The sequence below is a fragment of the Protopterus annectens genome, chromosome 7.part0 (genome assembly GCF_019279795.1).
Source record: "Protopterus annectens isolate FY-2018-M chromosome 7.part0, PAN1.0, whole genome shotgun sequence".
In the NCBI taxonomy this organism is placed as follows: domain Eukaryota; kingdom Metazoa; phylum Chordata; order Ceratodontiformes; family Protopteridae; genus Protopterus; species Protopterus annectens.
Genome location: NC_056739.1, coordinates 1065309026 through 1065326888, shown reverse-complemented (window position 1 = coordinate 1065326888; position 17863 = coordinate 1065309026). Strand labels below are relative to the sequence as shown.

Below are 17863 nucleotides of genomic sequence, written 5' to 3'. Positions count from 1 at the left end.
TAGCCACAGACCTAGTAGAATGAGCTGTAACATTTCCTGGAGCATCAGGATGCTTGTTGGTGTAGATTAAAGAGATACAGCTGGAGATCCATTTAGAAATAGTCACTTTAGAAATGGGGAGGCCAAGCTTATTTAGGGAAAAAGGCCACAAAGAGCTGGTCTGATTTGCAAAACTCCTTAGTCCTATGCAGATAAAATCAAAATTGCTTGTGTACATCCAAAGTATGCAGAATGTACTCTCCCTTATTGGAATAATTTGGAAAGAAAACTGGTAACTGAATACATTGGTTCAGATTGGATTCAGTGGAAACCTTGGGCAAAGAGACCCCCTACCTTTGTGAAAGACATATACAGGGGAGCAATTGAAAGGGCTTGCAGCTCAGATACCCTCTTAGCTGAAGTTATGGCTACTAGGAAGGCCGTTTTCCATGACAAAAATCTGAAATCGCATGAACTAGCAGGCTCAAATGGGCTCTGAGTCAGAGATTGCAGCATGAAGGTTAGATCCCAAGGAGGTGAGGGATCTTTAACAGGCGGTCTTAGAAGGAAAACACCTTTCAAGAAGGCTTTACAGAATCTGGAAGAGAACAAACTGTGTCAGGGTAATCAGAAACCACAGAATCCACTTCACGATGACTAGTCTTAACGCACCTTTAATTAGTAAAAACAAGCAACGTTTTCGCTACAACCTCTGTTGTAGCTTCCTCAGGGTACTCTGATTACCCTGACACAGTTTGTTTTCTTGGTTTTCGTGGCTGCAACAGTTTGTTTTTTTTAGAATCTGGAAGAGAACGTATGTTCACTGTTCTCATGAAAATTGGAAATTGCAGCCAACTGAAGTATAACAATAGAAAAACTTGCCTCTTCCTGGAAAAGAAAGAACAAGAGAATATCTGGCACAGAAGCAGAAAAAGGGTCCAAATTCCTGCTCTTAGCCCAAATACAAACCTTTTCCATTTGCTACTGTAAACCTTTCTGGTGGAAGATTTTTGGAAGGCTAGGATAATATTCTTGAATGAGAAACTAGCCTGGACTGTTTCAAAAATCACTAGAATTGGAGAAACCATGCGGTTAGACAAAGGGTCCGAAGATTGGGAAGAGGGAGCCCCCGAGGATGGCAGATCAAATCCTGAAGGGGATCCAGCATCAACGGGGGATACTTCAGGTGAGACCTTAGGAAGGGAAACCATGGCTGGCGAGGCCAGAAGGAGGCAATGAGAATCAGGGATTCCTCATGCGTTGTGCTTTCTGCAAAACTTTGGGGATAAGAGGGATAGGAGGGTAAGTGTACAGGAGACCCTGAGGCCAATCATGGACTAGAGCATCCCTCTGTGACTCCCCGTCTGGGGGGATCAGAGTGAAGTACATGCTGCATTTTTTGTTGGTGGGGAAGCAAAGAAGTTGCAGCATGGCTGCCCCCAGTGGTTGAAAATCTGTTTGGCCACTACTGGATTACGGGACCACTCGTGAGAACTCAATATGATTCTGCTTAGTTTGTCAGCCAACATGTTGGTGTCCTTGGATATATGTGTTGCAAGAAGAAAGCACCTGGAAGACATCGCCCATTCCTACACTCTCATGGCCTCTCTGCACAATGGGTAAGATCGTGTTCCCCCCTGTTTGTTGATATCCAGACCACTGCCATGTTGTCCATCTGAATTGCAATCATCTCCAGAGGGAGGCACTCCTGAAAGGCTTGCAATGTTAGGAGGACTGCTCTCATCTCTAGGAAGTTTATGTACAATTTGGTCTCTAAGGGGGACCACGTGCCTTAAACTGTTTTCCCCGGAAATGCCCCCCACCCCAACAGGGAAGCATCCGTGTTCACCATGGCCTTGGGCAGAGGGAGTGAAAAGGGCCTGCCTAAAATGAGATCCTGAGACTGAAGCCAGCAAAGAAAGTGCCATCTGCACACAAGCATCAATTTTATGGACATGGACATAGGCTGAGACAGAATGGACCACTGAATCGCCAGGGTCTACTGTAAAACCCACATATGGTACCTTGCTAGCGGCACAAGCTGTATAGCCGCAGCCATGGATCCTAGGATCCAAAGAACTAAGTGGACTGGAGGATTCAAAAGATTTAAGACTTGCATGACCTGTTCTCGGATCAGCTATACTCTGCAAAGAGGTAATGCTGCAATATCTGAGACGGAGTCTAGCTGGACTACAATGAACTCTAATTTTTGAGTTGGGACTAGATTGGACTTTGAGAGGTTCACTATAATCCCCAAATGGCTGAACAGCAGAAAGACAAATTGGATGGCTTGTGACAGTCGATGCCTCATGGGTACCATGAGGAGCCAATCATCGAGGTACGGAAACATCTGGAATCCCTGCACCCTCAGGTGAGCCACCACCACTGCGATACATTTAGTAAGCACCCAGGGGGCTGTGGTGAGCCCAAAGGGCAGGGCTCTGAACTGGTAATGATTGGCCCCTAATCAGAAGCAAAGGTATCTCCTTGGGCACCTGTCCATCTCAATGTGATAGTAGGCATCCTGAAGATCCACTGAGCACATCTAGTCATCCTTGCGTAAGAGAGGCAGAATGGACTGAACAGTGACCATCTGAAACTTGGACTTCTTGACAGATTCAACTTGCTGAGGTCCAAAATAAGATGCAGGTCCCTGATCTTTTTTGGCAATAATAAAAGACACGAGAGTAAGTTCTGGGTCTTCTTTGTCCTGCTGGGACCTCTTGGATGGCTCTTTTTTTGAAGAAGTTGTTGATCTTCCTTGAAGATCAACTCCCTCTGTCAGGACGGTATGTCAGGAAGATACCTTCATGTTGGAAGGGGTTGAGAAAAGGGAATAAAGTAACCCCTGGAAAAAATGTCTAACACCCACTAATCAGAGGAAATGTTTGTCCAGGCTACCCAAAACTGCCTCCAGGGCAGGGCAGTCAAGCAACACTTCAGCAGCGCTGAAACAGCTGCTGCAAGAAAGGTATCTGGAGCCCTGATTTTGTTGGACCTCCCCGCTCCTCTAGGGTGGCATCTGCCATTGAATCCTCTCCCCCTGCCTCTGGAAGAGGAATCACCAGGAGTGTCCTGGAAGGAAGACTGATATCTGGAACCACGTCTTCTTAGCTCCTTATTGGTCTTGGAAAAGGACCTCTGAGGAGTACAAAACTTGATCGCAACAGTGGACAAGGTCTTCCCTTCCTGCTCGCTACTGGTTAGATTCTCTTTCACAGGAGGTCCAAAGAGGGTGGACCCATCAAAGGGAGCATTGTTAAAAGATGCTTTGAAGGCCTCTGCAAACCCACATTGTCATAACCAAGCATGCCACCTTATAGCTATGCTAGTACCTGCGACTCGAGAGGTAGCTTCCACTGCAATGGAAATTAACCTCATTGAGGAATTACCAAGGGACGTCAAAGTAGAGAGCTTGAGAGACACCTTCTTGAGGTCCTCCTCTGGCAACAACTCTGTAAGGGAAGTGGTGAATTCTTTGACCAAGTCCCTATGAAGGCGAGTGAAGTGTGTCAAGTAATTAATTGCCAATAGTCCAGCTGAGGCAAACACATGTTTCTCATGCTGTCAATTAGACTCCCTTTTTGGGGGATGGACCGTGGAGCTCTGCTAGCTCCTTTTTGGTGGCAACAGCAACCATGATGGCATCGACTGGGACTCCTTTGTTCAAAAAGTTCGGTCCACGGGAGGGCTAAGGAATTTGTCTGCTCACTTAGACCCTGGATCCACAGTGTTAGGTTCCTTCCAGGCCCTGTGGGTGATAAGATCCACCAACTTGTCATTGGGGGGGGGGCACCCAGGAAGTAGATGGGCCCATCCTGAATGCCTTCAGAAATACAGACTCCTCCAAAGACAGGGGCTGGGGAGACTATCTGCCCTTTTCCCTCAGGATCTCAAGGATGTCTCCAGAGGAGACATCTTCGGGCAGAGATCTGGGAGACCCGTCTCCTTCACTGAGGTCCATGTCTTCTGTGACAGACTCCATGAGAGAGTCCAAGCACCTCCTCTTGCACTTTCTCTTATGAGGTGCCTCCTCTGTGGGAGGCTCTGAGGAGGACTCAGAAGATGCGGGGACCCTGTGAGAGTAGGAAACCCCTGAAGGCTAGTAAAGGAGGGCTGACCCTGGACAGGATGGGAGGCCTCATCACCCAAGGTAGAGAAGGTCAGGGGTGGACCTGGAGGAGCAGAAAATGTCATGCCAGTCCTGGAGAAGGTCCTCTCTACCACCCTGAAGGCCAACAGGCTGGAAGAGGTCGTGTCTCCATTCCTGCAGGGAGAAGCCACTCGGAAAGGAAGAACAGACCCTGACACAGTACTGCAACCCCTGGACACTACCAGATGGGAGCTGTCTAGGGCCAAGGCTCCCAGGGAGAGGGATCAGTCCAACAGGCCAGGACCACACCACGTCCCCATGGAGCTGGTGAAGACTGCTCCAGCCTGGGCCCCACTCTGGCCTGAAGGTGAGGAAACAGAGCAGGCCAGGGACCCTGGCAGAGTTGAGAAAAAGGGGATACTCGGCACCATCAGGATCTGAACTTGGGTATCTGGGTCCTGAGATTCCGAAGCCCTTGAAATCAGAAGAGGAGAATGGTGACCAGGGATTGGAGAGGCTCCCCTATCTAGATGGGCTGGAGATGCCAGAAGACCCAACTCTATCTGGGCTTTGAGGAAGCTCCTCATCATCCTGTCCATATCCAATGGCAACACGCTCCTAGATGATCTGAAGGAGTGGGTAGACTTGGCTGGGGATCCAACCTTGGACTCAGAAGACCAGTGTCTGTACTCCGGAGTTTGGCTCCAAGGTCTAGAAGATGATGGAACAAATGCCTGGAGGATCCAGGCGAAGCTGAATCCTCTATAATTATAGGAGGACCCAACAATACTGTCTGATCCATAGGCCAAGAGGTAGAAGCAATTGGATCTGTCAAACTGGTCGAATCAGAGGCTGGTCTGGCCTTGACTGGATCCGAGGGCCTCCGATCTGAGGAGGCCCTGGATCTGGTAGAACAGCCCATACATCAGGGATCCAAAGATCTCAGATCTGAGATAGCCTGGGCTGGAGTCACATCTGGAGATCTAGGATCTGACAGCCAAGGTTTCTTTAAAGCCAGCGAAAGAATGGAAGGGGTCCTTCCATTTGGGATCGGAAAGGGATGCCTTGGAGGGGGAAACATAAGGACTCCCTTGAACCATATATTTAACACTAATTTATTATGGTGCTCCTCCAAGGCCCTGGGATTGAATGTGGCACAGATATCACTTTCAACCTTCAGACGACAAGCTCCTAAACAGTACAAGCACTCCTTGTACAAGTCGGAATTGGGCATCTTCCGACTGCACGATGAGCATTTCTTAAACCTCGAGGGTTTCTCAAACATGACTGAAGGAAAAAAACAAAGGAAGAAACACAGAAACACTACCCGAAGAAGACTAAAGCAATCTAAGTGGAAAAAAGCGCCAAACGCCTAACTTACAAAAGGGGAACTACCCTGCCAAAAAGCTAGGATGTTTAAGAGAGGGGAGGTAAAGAAATGACTACTAACACTAAATACTAAGTCTAAAGTTAAACTACAGCTAAAGCAAAGTTTAGACTAATTCCAACTAAGCTCAAAAAAGAAAAAAGTTTGAGAAAACACTTATCTAAGCAAGAGCCAAGGATCACATCCGTAGCAGAATGTGGCAAACGAGATCTGAGTGTTACAGGGCAGCAGGGGATTATGGGAGAGGGAGGAGCTTCAGCCTTGGATTTGACTACGCTAAAGTTGCTGGCTCGGATCTGGTGTCAGATCCAAGACCCTACTGTGAGGAATAATAACATGGATAACATCAGATCATTGGAATTCTTAGTATTTGAAAGACTGATCTTACTAATGGCACGTTTTCAAAGGAAAAAAAAACAATTTGCTCAGAAAGTTCTCTCTTGTCCTAATGTAAACTTTGAGTTTGTGCAGATCTGACACCGCACATATCTATAACATACCACATTACAATCACTCTGAATTCCACTGAGGATCCACTGGGGGAAGACACTGAAGAAAATTAAAGTAGCAGCATGTTACACTACAGAAGAAAGAAACTGTGTCCAGATTTACTAGCATCTGTAAAATATTCCCCTTATGTATAGAGACTTGGTGTGGCAGTGCTGGACTGGTCTAAATTCAAAATCTATGGTAGAAGTTTTAGTAATCATAGAATCCCCACACTCTCCCTAGAAGTGAAGCACAGGTAGGTTACTTAAAGTTGGTCATTAAAAAAATCAGTTGCTTGTGACAAGAGACTTTACAGGTATGAAGTAACATTTGATGAAAAACTGCCTGAGACTTTCCACTGGATTATGGTACCAGCATATGGAAACAATTAAGTGTCAACATACATAAGTGACAGGAAATTACAACAGTATCAAATAAACTTGGCTAATGCTGTAAATGCTGCAGATGCTGTTACATAAAGCTAAACATATATAGTACATATTGTAAGTTTATGATTATGGATTCATCCAGAAGCTTATTCTTAACAGGAAGGCTATCTAAAGAGTTGAAATAAGGCTTAAGTCTTACCATCACATCTTAGCGTCCTGTCATTGTACACAAATCCCATTCTGCATTCACATCTGAAGCTGCCAATCATATTTACACAAAGTCCGTTCTCACAGATTCCAGAAATTTCTCTGCATTCATCAATATCTGCAAGATACAACATTTAAATCAGATTACATTGTGAAACAATTGCTACAAACAACATCAGAAAGCAATTTCATTAATGGGAAAATTTAAATGGCATCACACATTTTAGTATTTGTAAACATCAAATTTCAAGCAATATTTGAGAATATTACTGGTACTAACTTCAGTGGCATTCATTATTTCATATCTCCAGTACTCTACCTTAAGGAATTTACAAAGAAAAATAAGCAAGCATTCAAATAGTAACAGGTACGTAGCTTCCATAAAAGTGAATAGTGTAACAGGGTAAGACAGTGGCAGAGTAGTAAAAAAAGTTACGTTAGAGGCCAACTACCAAAATAGTACAATTGTGTAAGTAAAATTACCATAAAAGTAGATATTTGAATAGATCACTGTTGCAGTATCATAAAGCGATATGGGATGGATCCCACCAAACTTATAAAGGAACAAAGTGACAAGGACCCCACCTCAGCCAGGAGAAGACAGAAAAATAAAAAGAGGAATGGAGGGAGGGTGCTAGTAATGCAAAAATGATCTGTTCAAACATCATCACTATTGCTACAGAATAAAGCTATATGGACAACTGCCAAAACTTAGGAAGTAAAAGTTGAGGTAATATGGCCAGAATCCTGAAGACCTTGGGGAACAGATACAGGAAATGCTGTTCTGGCTCTGGAAAATGAGACAGTTTTATTGTGTTTAGTGAAAGTGTGCACTGATAAACACACTGCTGCCTCTAGAACAGCTCTAGAGTCTCCCCCTTTCCAAAATACCCCAGAAGGCTAGGTAAGTGTTGACATTCTGGGGAGGAGAGATGTCTTTTCCCATGATGAGAATAGCAGAACAGAACAGCCTGAGACAGCCATCTGGGAATGTTTTGCTTAGAACTGGCTAACCTTTTTTTTGTCCTCAAAGGAAATAAAGATTTGGTCTGATATTCTGATATCTTTAGTCTTATCCAGGTAGTACCCAACTTGCCAGTGAACATCCAAGGTATGAAGAATTCTCTTTCTCCTCTGTTTTGGGATTTAGGGAAGAACATTGAAAAATGACTTGACTGATGCAAAGTAAACTTCAGAAACAGCTTTGGGCATGTATATAGAGTTGGTTGTAAGTGTCATCCAGTTGTATGGTAAGTTAAAAAGAGCTGACAAGACATGAGGGCTTGCAACTCAGATATTTGTCTAGCCAAATTCAGAGCAAGAAGTAAAGCTGTCTTCCAAGTTAGAGATTTCAGAGAAGAACTGGTTGTAGGTTTAAAGGAAGACAGTTAGCTGTTCCAACATAACATTAAGATTCCAGGTTGAATTCACTTGTTTTATAGGTGGTTTAATAGACAACACCCCATTCAAGAACTGTTTGACTTGCAAATAAAGATGAAAGTGGGATGTAATATCAGACAAGCAGAAATGGCCAAAAGATGCACTTTGAAACAAGTGTAAGAAAGGCCAAACTTGAGTAATTTACAGAGGCTTTTGAGAACCACTGGAGCCCCTTTCTGGATACATCCTAGTCTCCATCATGGCAGCATATAGAAAATCTCTTTCCTTTGGCTAAATGTGATTTTCTAGTAACAGGTTTTGTAGCTTCTTTTATTGCCTGTTGCAATAAATAGAATCAAAGACTTATCATTCATACTGTCAGATGGAGGAAGAGAATGCTGGGGTGCAAAAGAGATCCCCTGTCCTGTATGAGCAGGTCCACTCTGTGAAGAAGTTTTTGGTAGCTCTCCCTAGTCAGATCCATGAGATTTGAGAGCCACTGTTCTCTGGGCCAACATTGTGTTACCAGAAGTATCTCTGGAAAATCCTTCTTTATTTTTAGTAAGACTGTTTATTGCAACCGATGTTCTCAGGACCAACATGATATTCCAAGAAGTATTTCTGGAGAATCCTTCTTTATTTTTAGTAAGACTGTTTATTAGAAGAAAGGGGGGAAGGCATAAAGGATTTTTTTCTAACAGTGGAAAGGAAACAGCATCTATTTTCCTGGCCTCATTTTAAGATGTTCTGGCACAGAACTATCGTTAACTGCTATGTGCTGTGAATGGAAACAAACAGATCTACTTGGGGAATTCCCCTGAGGTGGACAATTTCTGGGAAGGCATCTGGGTGTAGCATACACTCTTGACAGTCTATCCTGGATCCGCTCAGTGAGTCCACAACTGTGTGGTGTTCTGATGGAATGCAGGTTGCCTGTAGGGAAAGACTGTGCTGAGTTGCCAGCATCACATACAACCATGGCTAGTCTGCACAGAGGGTAAGACTTTGTTTCCATTTGTTTATGTACAATTAAAGTGTGGTATTGCCTGTTATGACAAACAGTGGTCCTAGTTTCTACAGATGATTAATTGCTTTGATAGTCTTTATCAGGGCCATCATTTATTGATGTTTATAAGTTTCTGCACAAAATGAGGCTCCCTCATGTCCTGGCTTTGACATCTTGGGAAAATTCCTACCATGCAAAATTAGATGCATCTGCTTTGACTGACTGAGTAGGAATGGGAAGAGACAGATGGAGACCTGTATTCTGATAGAGTACATTAGTTATCCAGAAGCATTCCTTTTTTTTAACACCTTTATTAAATCATCACTTAAAACAAAGGCAAGTGTACATTAATGGAGAAGAAAACAAACCATTTTAGCATTTTTCTATTTAACTCATTACAGCTAAGTGCACCTCCAGGCATTTCTGCCGTTACCACCTACTGCTCTTTTAGGTGTCAAATATTGCTTGTTCATATTTGCATTAATAACTCCAAAGCCATGCCACATACACAGTATCAGAATATTTTATCTTGAAGCATCCATGATGGCAAATAAAATTGTATTGGTATTTGACCTCTGTAAATGAGTGTTTGTTAGAACTGTAAGGTGGTAACTTCATTTTTTTAAAGTCTCAAGCCACATCCACTGTGAGCTAAAGGTTCACACTCAAAAGAGCTGTACTTGACGGAATAATTTAAATACAATATGCATCATATATATTTGTTGTCATCAGTCCAGTATTACAAAACATTGCTGAATTCCTGCCTTCCCTTAAACCTCACTCCTCCTGCTCCTCCACCTTAACATTATTGTGCATGTACTGTTCAAAAGCATTCTTTCTTGATGAATTCTAAGAGTGGGATAGGGATGGACAGAAGATGTTGATGTTGGATCAAGACAGATTTGAGAAACCACTGTATTTTACTCAACTGCAGTCTGGCTAAAGAAATTGTGAGGCTATGGGAAGCCAAGTAACCAAGAATTCTGAGAAACTTCCTTGCTGTGTAACTGCTCTGGCAAGCCACATTTAGGGACTGCTGATGACAGATGGAAACTTTCTCTGGAGGGAGGTAGGCTACCATTAGCAAGTAGTCTAAAAGACATCATAGAAAGAATAACCTGTGGGAATGGACTGCAGAGGATTTTTCCAGATTCAACCTGAAATTTGACTGCAGAACTGAAGGGATGCTAAAGTATCTTGGGCAGATGTAGCCAGAATGGTGCAATTTTTCCAGACAGAGATAAATGTGAATTCTCAGGAGTCCACAGAAGGCAGTGACTGGAGCAAGATATTTTGTGAATATCCTTGGAGAGGTAGACTGACAAAGCAAAAATGTAAATTAAAAAGTGCAAGCTCAAAACAGAGAGCCTTAGATAATGCCTGTGATCTCTGTGGAAAGGGATGAAAAGACAGGCATCCTTGAGGTCTAGACTGACAAAACAAACCACCTTGGGTAGAAGAAGAGGGTAAAGAGAATGTAAGGTTAATAGATTGAATTTTGGAAGGCTCTTTATTGAAATGTCAACACTCGAAATGCTGAGTGCCAACATGCAGAAAAAAAAGACCAAAAATTCAGGAAAAGAACAAATCTCAGAGATCATTCTTCTCTTTTAAAGGAAAACTCTACCTTAGGAATAAAAACATCTATTTTTTTCACTTTATCTTTGTTTCCTGAGCTATTTTTAACACATCAAAATCATTCTGACTACTTCTTATTGAATTCTAATATGTTTTCTGCAAAGTGGATGCCAATGGGGCTTGACATATCAACGTGATCTTGTTTTTTTTCAAGCATTTCTCTTTCTCATAATCCATTTCAAGCCTGCTTTATATGAGTCATGCTAGACATAAGGAAGTAGTTGTGTATTCATATGCTATTGACATATAATGGGATTAGTGTCAGTTACTGTCTTTTTATATACCTTCTGTAACAGGACTGCTTTTATTTCTTGAATGGTCCTCATTTGTGTGTCTCAGGACTTGTTTTACAGTATACTAAGGAGTAATACAGCCAACCAAAAAAGTACCTAAACTGCAGGCCTTTGTTCAAAATGTCTGTAGATCAGAGTCTTTAAGAAGCATGCCAAAGACTGTACGTGCACGTATAAATTCCAGACACGTGCAATCCCTACTGCCATTTTGAAAGAGCAGCCAGAGAATGAGCATGCATGATTGCAGTTGCTAGTTTGTATACAAGTTATTTTAGTTAAAATCAGTAAACTTCTATAGTGATGTGTTTGTATAAAATAAAGCTGCTTGAACAGAACCCACGAAGACTCTTCTACTGTGTCCAAAGTAGAAGAGTGACATGGTGTCAGAACTGGGATTGCAAAGAATAATACTCAGAGCCACGAGGTGCAGAGACGATAGTGAAGGTAAAACTAAGAGAAACAAACAGGAAAAGAGCCAGAAACAAATTAAAGGTAATGAGAAGTAGCAGAAACTGTTTATTTGGTAAAAAAGACAAAATGGGGCATTACAAGGGCACAAACTGCATTATTACGCAAGCGGAATGCACAAAAAGTTTATTAACTAAGGGAAATGTTTAAAACAAAGGTATCTGATGAAATGATTAACAATAAAGCAACATGAGCATGTTTAAAGCAAAACAAGTGTATCTGAGGTAAAATGGGCATGTTTAGAGTAAAACGAGCACAAGAAAAGTAGAATGGGCATGAAAAGGGTTTAAACGAGCAAAACGAACATAAGGCCAAAAAGGGCACATTAAGCAAAAATAAAGCAACATGACTGTATGTGTTTTGGCATAACTACGACTTCGTATTGTATCAAGGGCATAACTAAAGTTATTCAAAGTATCTCAAAGTGTGTAAAAAGTGCTTACAGTGTGTGCTTATTACTGTGCATGTATTTTGAAGAGTTTATTGTGTGCAAAGTGCAACTATTTCATTAAATACAGTCAACGTATAGCCATTTCAAAAGGTTTCTTGTGCTGGGTGTGTTTATTCACAAAGTGCCGCCATTACAGACTGTTTCTTGTACTGTAAAGAGTTGCCTAGCAAGGTACCGCCATTTTGGGGAAATTTCAGTGTGTTGTGTACAGTTTATTCATAAAGTGGAATTACTCTGAAATGTTATTGACTTTGGGGCAAGAGAAACCCAGTTCATTGGCATCATGAAGTTGTTTCAGACGTTTCTTAAAATCATGATAAATGACTTTAGCAAATTAATAATTACAAGACTATTACAGTGCCCGAGAGACTTATTTCTGAAAGACCAATTATTCAAAGGTGCTACAAGTTTGTCCATTAGCATCATTCTGAAACTCCCAAAAAGGTATAATTTCAGAAGCACAAAGGCATTGGACAAAGTTACAAATACAGGCATAAATTTCTGGCATATATAAATGTTCGTGCTTATTTGCAAAACCCTTCACTGATATGTGTTAATATGGCAGATGGCTTTCGAAAGCCTCTACCTCTTGTATTTGATCAGAATATTGCAGAGAATTGGAGAATATTTGAGCAAGAGTATGATATTTTTATACAAACAGCTTATGCAGATAGAGATGCACTCACCAGGGCATTCATTTTGCTAAACCTAGCTGGGTCAGAGGCCACAGAAAGAGAGCGTTCATTTATGTATGCACCAGCAGTGTACGAAAGTGAAGGTGAAAACCATCACATTGTTGTACGGGTTGAGTCAAGGGAAGACCCTGAGTGTTTGAAGCACAAATTCAGAGAAATGTGTAACCTCCAGATGAACATTACATTACAGAGGCATCTGTTTTACACGAGAGATCAGAAACCAAGGGAAAGGTTTGCAGCTTATATAACTGGCCTAAGAAACAAAGCTAAAACATGTTGGTTTGGTGACTTAAAAGATGAAATGATAAAGGACAGGCTTGTGTGTGGTATTAATGCTGCTCTGAGAAAGATTTTGGTTTGTGACAGTGATTTAATTTTGAGCAAAGCTGCTGAGATTTGTCAAATCCATGAAGTTGCAAAAAGACACTCAAGTATGCTGGCTAGTGACAGCAGCATGGTTTCAGAAGGCTCCAGAGCAAATGTAGACAGCATGTGTCAAGCAAAAACAGGCCTAAGCACATGGCAGCTGCACACCCTGCGAGTGTGGCAGGGAAAACCTGTAATTTTCCAGCAAGTTCTAAGACTAGTTCAGTTAAAGGAGCATGCTCAGTGCAATACAAGGGTTACTCAGTGCAGTATAAGGGTTGTTCAGTGCAGCACAAGGGTGAATCAGCAAAACCAAAGTCAAGCTTCATTGTTAACTGTTGTAACTGTGGTGCCAACCATGGGTCCAAAAGAGAAAAGTGTTTGGCATTTGGTCAGCAATGTCACAAGTGTAAAAATGGAATAATTTTCAAAAGTTTTGCAAGTCAAATAAACCTCACTCATTTGCAAAGAAAGGTCACTTAAAAAAGCAAATTGATCATGCAGGCTTTCAGTCTACTTTCTATGTAGATGGTGTATCAGTAATCGATGAAAAGGCTGGTGCAGTAGATTTATTAGCAAAGGGTGAAATGTTTTGTGCTGTCCTGATCCATGGTAAACCCTTCAAGACACTGGTTCAAAGTGTAATGTTATGTCAGCAGAAGCATTTGCCAAAGTAAGGGCTGGTGAACAACTTAATGTGGCTAGTTGTACGAAACGTGTTGACTATGGAGGTGAAGAAATTCAAACTGAAGGCTCAGTAGTGCTTTCATGTTATTTGGCTGGGAACAGTTACAAGTTGTTGTTTTACATAGTTCGAAGACCTGTGCAGTCATTATTGGGTCTCAGCGATAGTTTGAAAATGACTTGCTTTCCTTTACTAAAGAAGTTCATCATATAAGCACATGTCCCAGTTCCAGTTTCAGGGATGCTATTTTCTTGGAATATGCTGATGTTTTCAATGACAAGCTAGGCAAGCTTCCAGTTGTGTATTCTATGATGTTAGACCCAGAGGTCAGTCCAGTGGTCAGGCTGGCAAGAAAAATTCCAATAGCCATGCAGAGCAATGTTAAGGCTCAGTTGGATAAAATGGTGCAACAAGGTGTAATTTGTCCAGTTACAGAACCAACTGAATTGTTGTCATCTACAGTAGCAACTCATAAAAAAGGCTCAGACTAAATCAGAATATGCATTGACCCAAGAGACTTGAATAAGGCATTAAAGAGTCCTCATCATCCTATGTAAACAGGTGAAGAAGTCACAGCCCTGATTCTGAATGCCACTGTATTTTCTGTCTTGGAAGCAAAGAGTTCATTTTGGCAAGTAATGCTTGATCACAAATCTTCATTACTGACTACATTCTGTACCCCATTTGGAAGATATAAATCTCTTAGGATGCCATTTGGAATAAATTCTGCAAGTGAAGTATTCTAGCGGGCAATGGAACAGACCTTTTCAGGTTATCCCTGTGCCATAACAGTAGATGATTTGTTGGTTGGAGGCAATGGTGACGTAGAGCATGACAGAAACCTCAAGAAAGTTTCAGAAAGAGCACGTGAAGTGAATTTAAAGCTCAATCCTCGAAATGCAAATTCAGATTACCGGTCACATATGTAGGTCAGTTATTTACCAGTACAGGTTTATAACCAGACCCATCTAAGCAAGCAGCTATAGCTATTTTTAAGATGCCAGCACCAGATAATGTTCAAACTCTACAGCGTTTTCTTGGTCTTTCTTTTTGGCTTTTCCAGGTTAGGGGTCGCCACAGCGGAACTCCGGTCCGCTAATGATTGGCAGTCGATTTTTTATGGTGCCGAGTTGCCAGCCCGCCGCCCAACCTTCAGCGAAGGCACGTCCATTCACACATGTCTTTCGGAGGCCACTCAATCGCGGGGAGGACATGCAGACTACACACAGAAGGCACTCCAGCTGAGAATCGAACAGGAGAACCTCTTGCTGTGAAGCAACAATGCTACCGCTGCACCACCGCTGCTCACAGCGTTTTCTTTGTATGGTTAACTATTTGGGCAAGTTCATACCAGATTTCAGTACACTGACAGCGCCTTTAAGAGATAATGTTGTATGGTCTTGGCTAGAACAGCACCAGACAGCTTTTGATGATCTTAAGCAGAAAACTGCCACTCAACCTACACTAAGATACTATGATGTCAATAGCCCAGTTATTCTTTCCCATGACGCTTCAAAGTTTGGTCTTGGTGCAGTTATTCTTCAAGAGGGCAGGCCAGTAACCTATGCAACTAGAACTCTTACCAAAAAAAATGCAATATGCTCAGGCTGAGAAGGAACTTTTGGCAATTGTCTTTGCATGTTCAAAGTTTCATGATCATATTAACAGTCGAGAGATCCAGACTGAAACTAATCATCAACCTCTGGTTACTATTTTAAAGAAGCCTATGCATTCCGCTCCTGCAAGATTGCAAAGAATGATGCTTAAATTATAAAAGTATAACTTCAAACTTCATTATCTGGCTGATACCTTATCCAGATTGCTCAAAAATACAATGGAACAGTTTGATGCAGAGTATTTTGATATTGATGTCATGGAAGTACGTAATTTTTCGACCACGAGACTTGATGAGTTGAGAGATCATACAAATACTGATCCTGTTTTGCAAAAGCTGAACCACTATATCCAGGTAGGATAGCCATCAAAGCAATCCAGTGTACCGCCTGAAGTACAACCTTATTTTCCTTACAGAGATGACATGTTGATGGAAGCTGACATTATTTTCAAAGGTCCTAAAGTTGTTTCTGCTTCCTTACAGCGTGACTATATTCAGATTTTGCATCGTGGCCACCCAGGTTCCAAATCTACCAAAAGAAGGGTGAGAGGACTAGTATTTTGGCCTTCTCTAGTGAAAGACATTGATAAAGTACTTTCATCTTGTTCAGTATGCAATAGTACTAAACCACATCTGCAAAAAGAGCCACTTCAGCTAAGTCAAGTTCCTGAACTACCTTGGTCAACAGTAGCCACTGACATATTCAAGTGGAACAATCAGCATTACTTATTGTTGGTCAACTCTTACTCAAACTGGTTTGAGATCGATTTGTTGCCTAACTTACCATCCACTACTGTTATTACTGAGCTGAAACGTCATTTCTCAGTCCATGGTAGTCCACATACGCTTATCTCTAACAATGGTAGGGAATTTGCCAGTCAATTCTTTCAAAATTTGCAAGAGAATGGGACTTTACAAGTTATTAGTACTCCTGAATACACACAGTCAAATGGACTAGGTGAACATGCAGTACAGAGTGGAAAGCAATTACTAGAGAAGTCAAAGCAGGTCAATCTTGACGTCTTTTTGAATTTACTCAATCTCAGAAACATACCTCGTGACAATATACTTGGCTCATCTCCTCAAAGACTTTTATCTAGGCAGCCAGAACAACCTTCCCTATCAGTTCCAGTTTGTTGAGGCCTAAAGCTAAAAACAACAGAGCAATCAAAGTCCAACTACCCAGAAAATGTTCATTTCAGAAGTCCAGTTATGATAAAATGAGCAGATTTCTTCATCCATTGAAAAAAAGAGACAGTGAGGATACAAACGGCGAAAAGTTTCGATCAGATTGGTCAAGTAACATGTTTATGTACTTAGCCAAGATCCTATTTTGTGGAGTCTGAGGGTGTGGAGTACAGGATAAATCGCAGACATTTTCTTCCTGTATCAGAACCGATATCGCAGCATTGTTCCTGTGATACAGACTATAGATCTCAGAGTGATCCGAACAACGTTCCTGTTCCAGAGCATGTCTTAACTTCCATTACTACTTCTGATGATGTTCCTGATGTCCCCAAGGTTGAACATTCAGCAGAAACAGTCCCAGTTGCTAGACCTAACTCTAAATTCTATGTCACATGATTTGGTTGCATCTCCAGACCTAGTATAAAATACACAGCAATCTGGACATAATTGTCTATATGTATCTAGTTCTGTATAATTGCATGTCTAAGAACTATCTTGTATTTACTGTATGTCAATCAATGTCATCAATGAAGTATGATTCATTTCTCAAAGAGGGAGGGTGTAGAATATGTATGCGTGTTGTACCTTTAAGAACCATTTCCAAGGACAGCACGTGCATATAAATAGCAAGCAAGTGCTACTAGCTTCAGTGCCATTTTGAGAATGCAGCCAGAGAGTAAGCATGTATGAGAGAGTCAGTTTGTTTATGTTTATCTAAGTCAAAGTTATTGCCTCATTACTGATGTGTTTGTACATAATAAAGCTGCTTGAATAGAACATACGAATGTTCGTCTGTTACATCCTGACCAGGTGAACGATAGGAATGGAGAAAAGAGAAGGACGGATGGACACAACAGATGGGAGACAACAGAAGGGAGGAACATAAATAGGAGAAGAGGAAAGTAAAAAAGAAGCAGCAAAATACAAATAAAAAGACTTGTGGATATACACGGAAAAGAGGAAGAAATATTTAACAGGTACAAAAGAAGAGTAGGAGAGGGAGTGGACAGACTCCAAAGAGAGTGAGTGCACCGTCATGGTTATGAGAAAAGGACTGAAGTGTGGGCTACACCATTCAGAGATAAAGATGCTCTGAAAGAGGAGTTTATTATGCAACTATGTATACAGTTAGGGGGTGGGCGGCAGCTTGGAATCCACATTCATTCAAGGTCTGGATAGTGAAGAGGGCACAGCAAAGGCAAAAGCTAATAGGAAAACAGGAGAATATAGAAGAGAATGCATTGACAGGAAAGGAAGAGAACAGCTGTAAGAAAGACAGAAGGGAAAGGGTGAAACAAGCAGGATAGAACACGATGCGGGAATAGTACTGATAATATCTGACTGCAGATTATACACGGGTTTGGAGGAAGGAATAAAAGAGACAGAATAGCATGGCATATTATTAAGACACAAGTGCGGATAATAGCACTGGAGGAAACATAAGAAATTAAATTGAGATATAATTGAGTAGTTAGTTCTGCTTAGGGCCAATAAAGGAGGAGGAGAGTGACCATTCTAAAAAAATGTTCATGGC

The 17863-nt window shown here is 41.7% G+C and overlaps 1 protein-coding gene across 3 annotated transcripts in view; it reads right to left on the bottom strand.

The window, feature by feature from the left end:
* Window positions 1–17863, bottom strand: part of FBN1 (fibrillin 1) — a 4097759-nt gene that overhangs the window by 1088908 nt on the left and 2990988 nt on the right. For all 3 annotated transcript variants that reach the window (XM_044077620.1, XM_044077621.1, XM_044077622.1), the window contains exon 44: window positions 6537–6662. In XM_044077620.1, the coding sequence (XP_043933555.1) occupies window positions 6537–6662 (126 nt within the window). The remainder of the gene's footprint in view (window positions 1–6536; window positions 6663–17863) is intronic.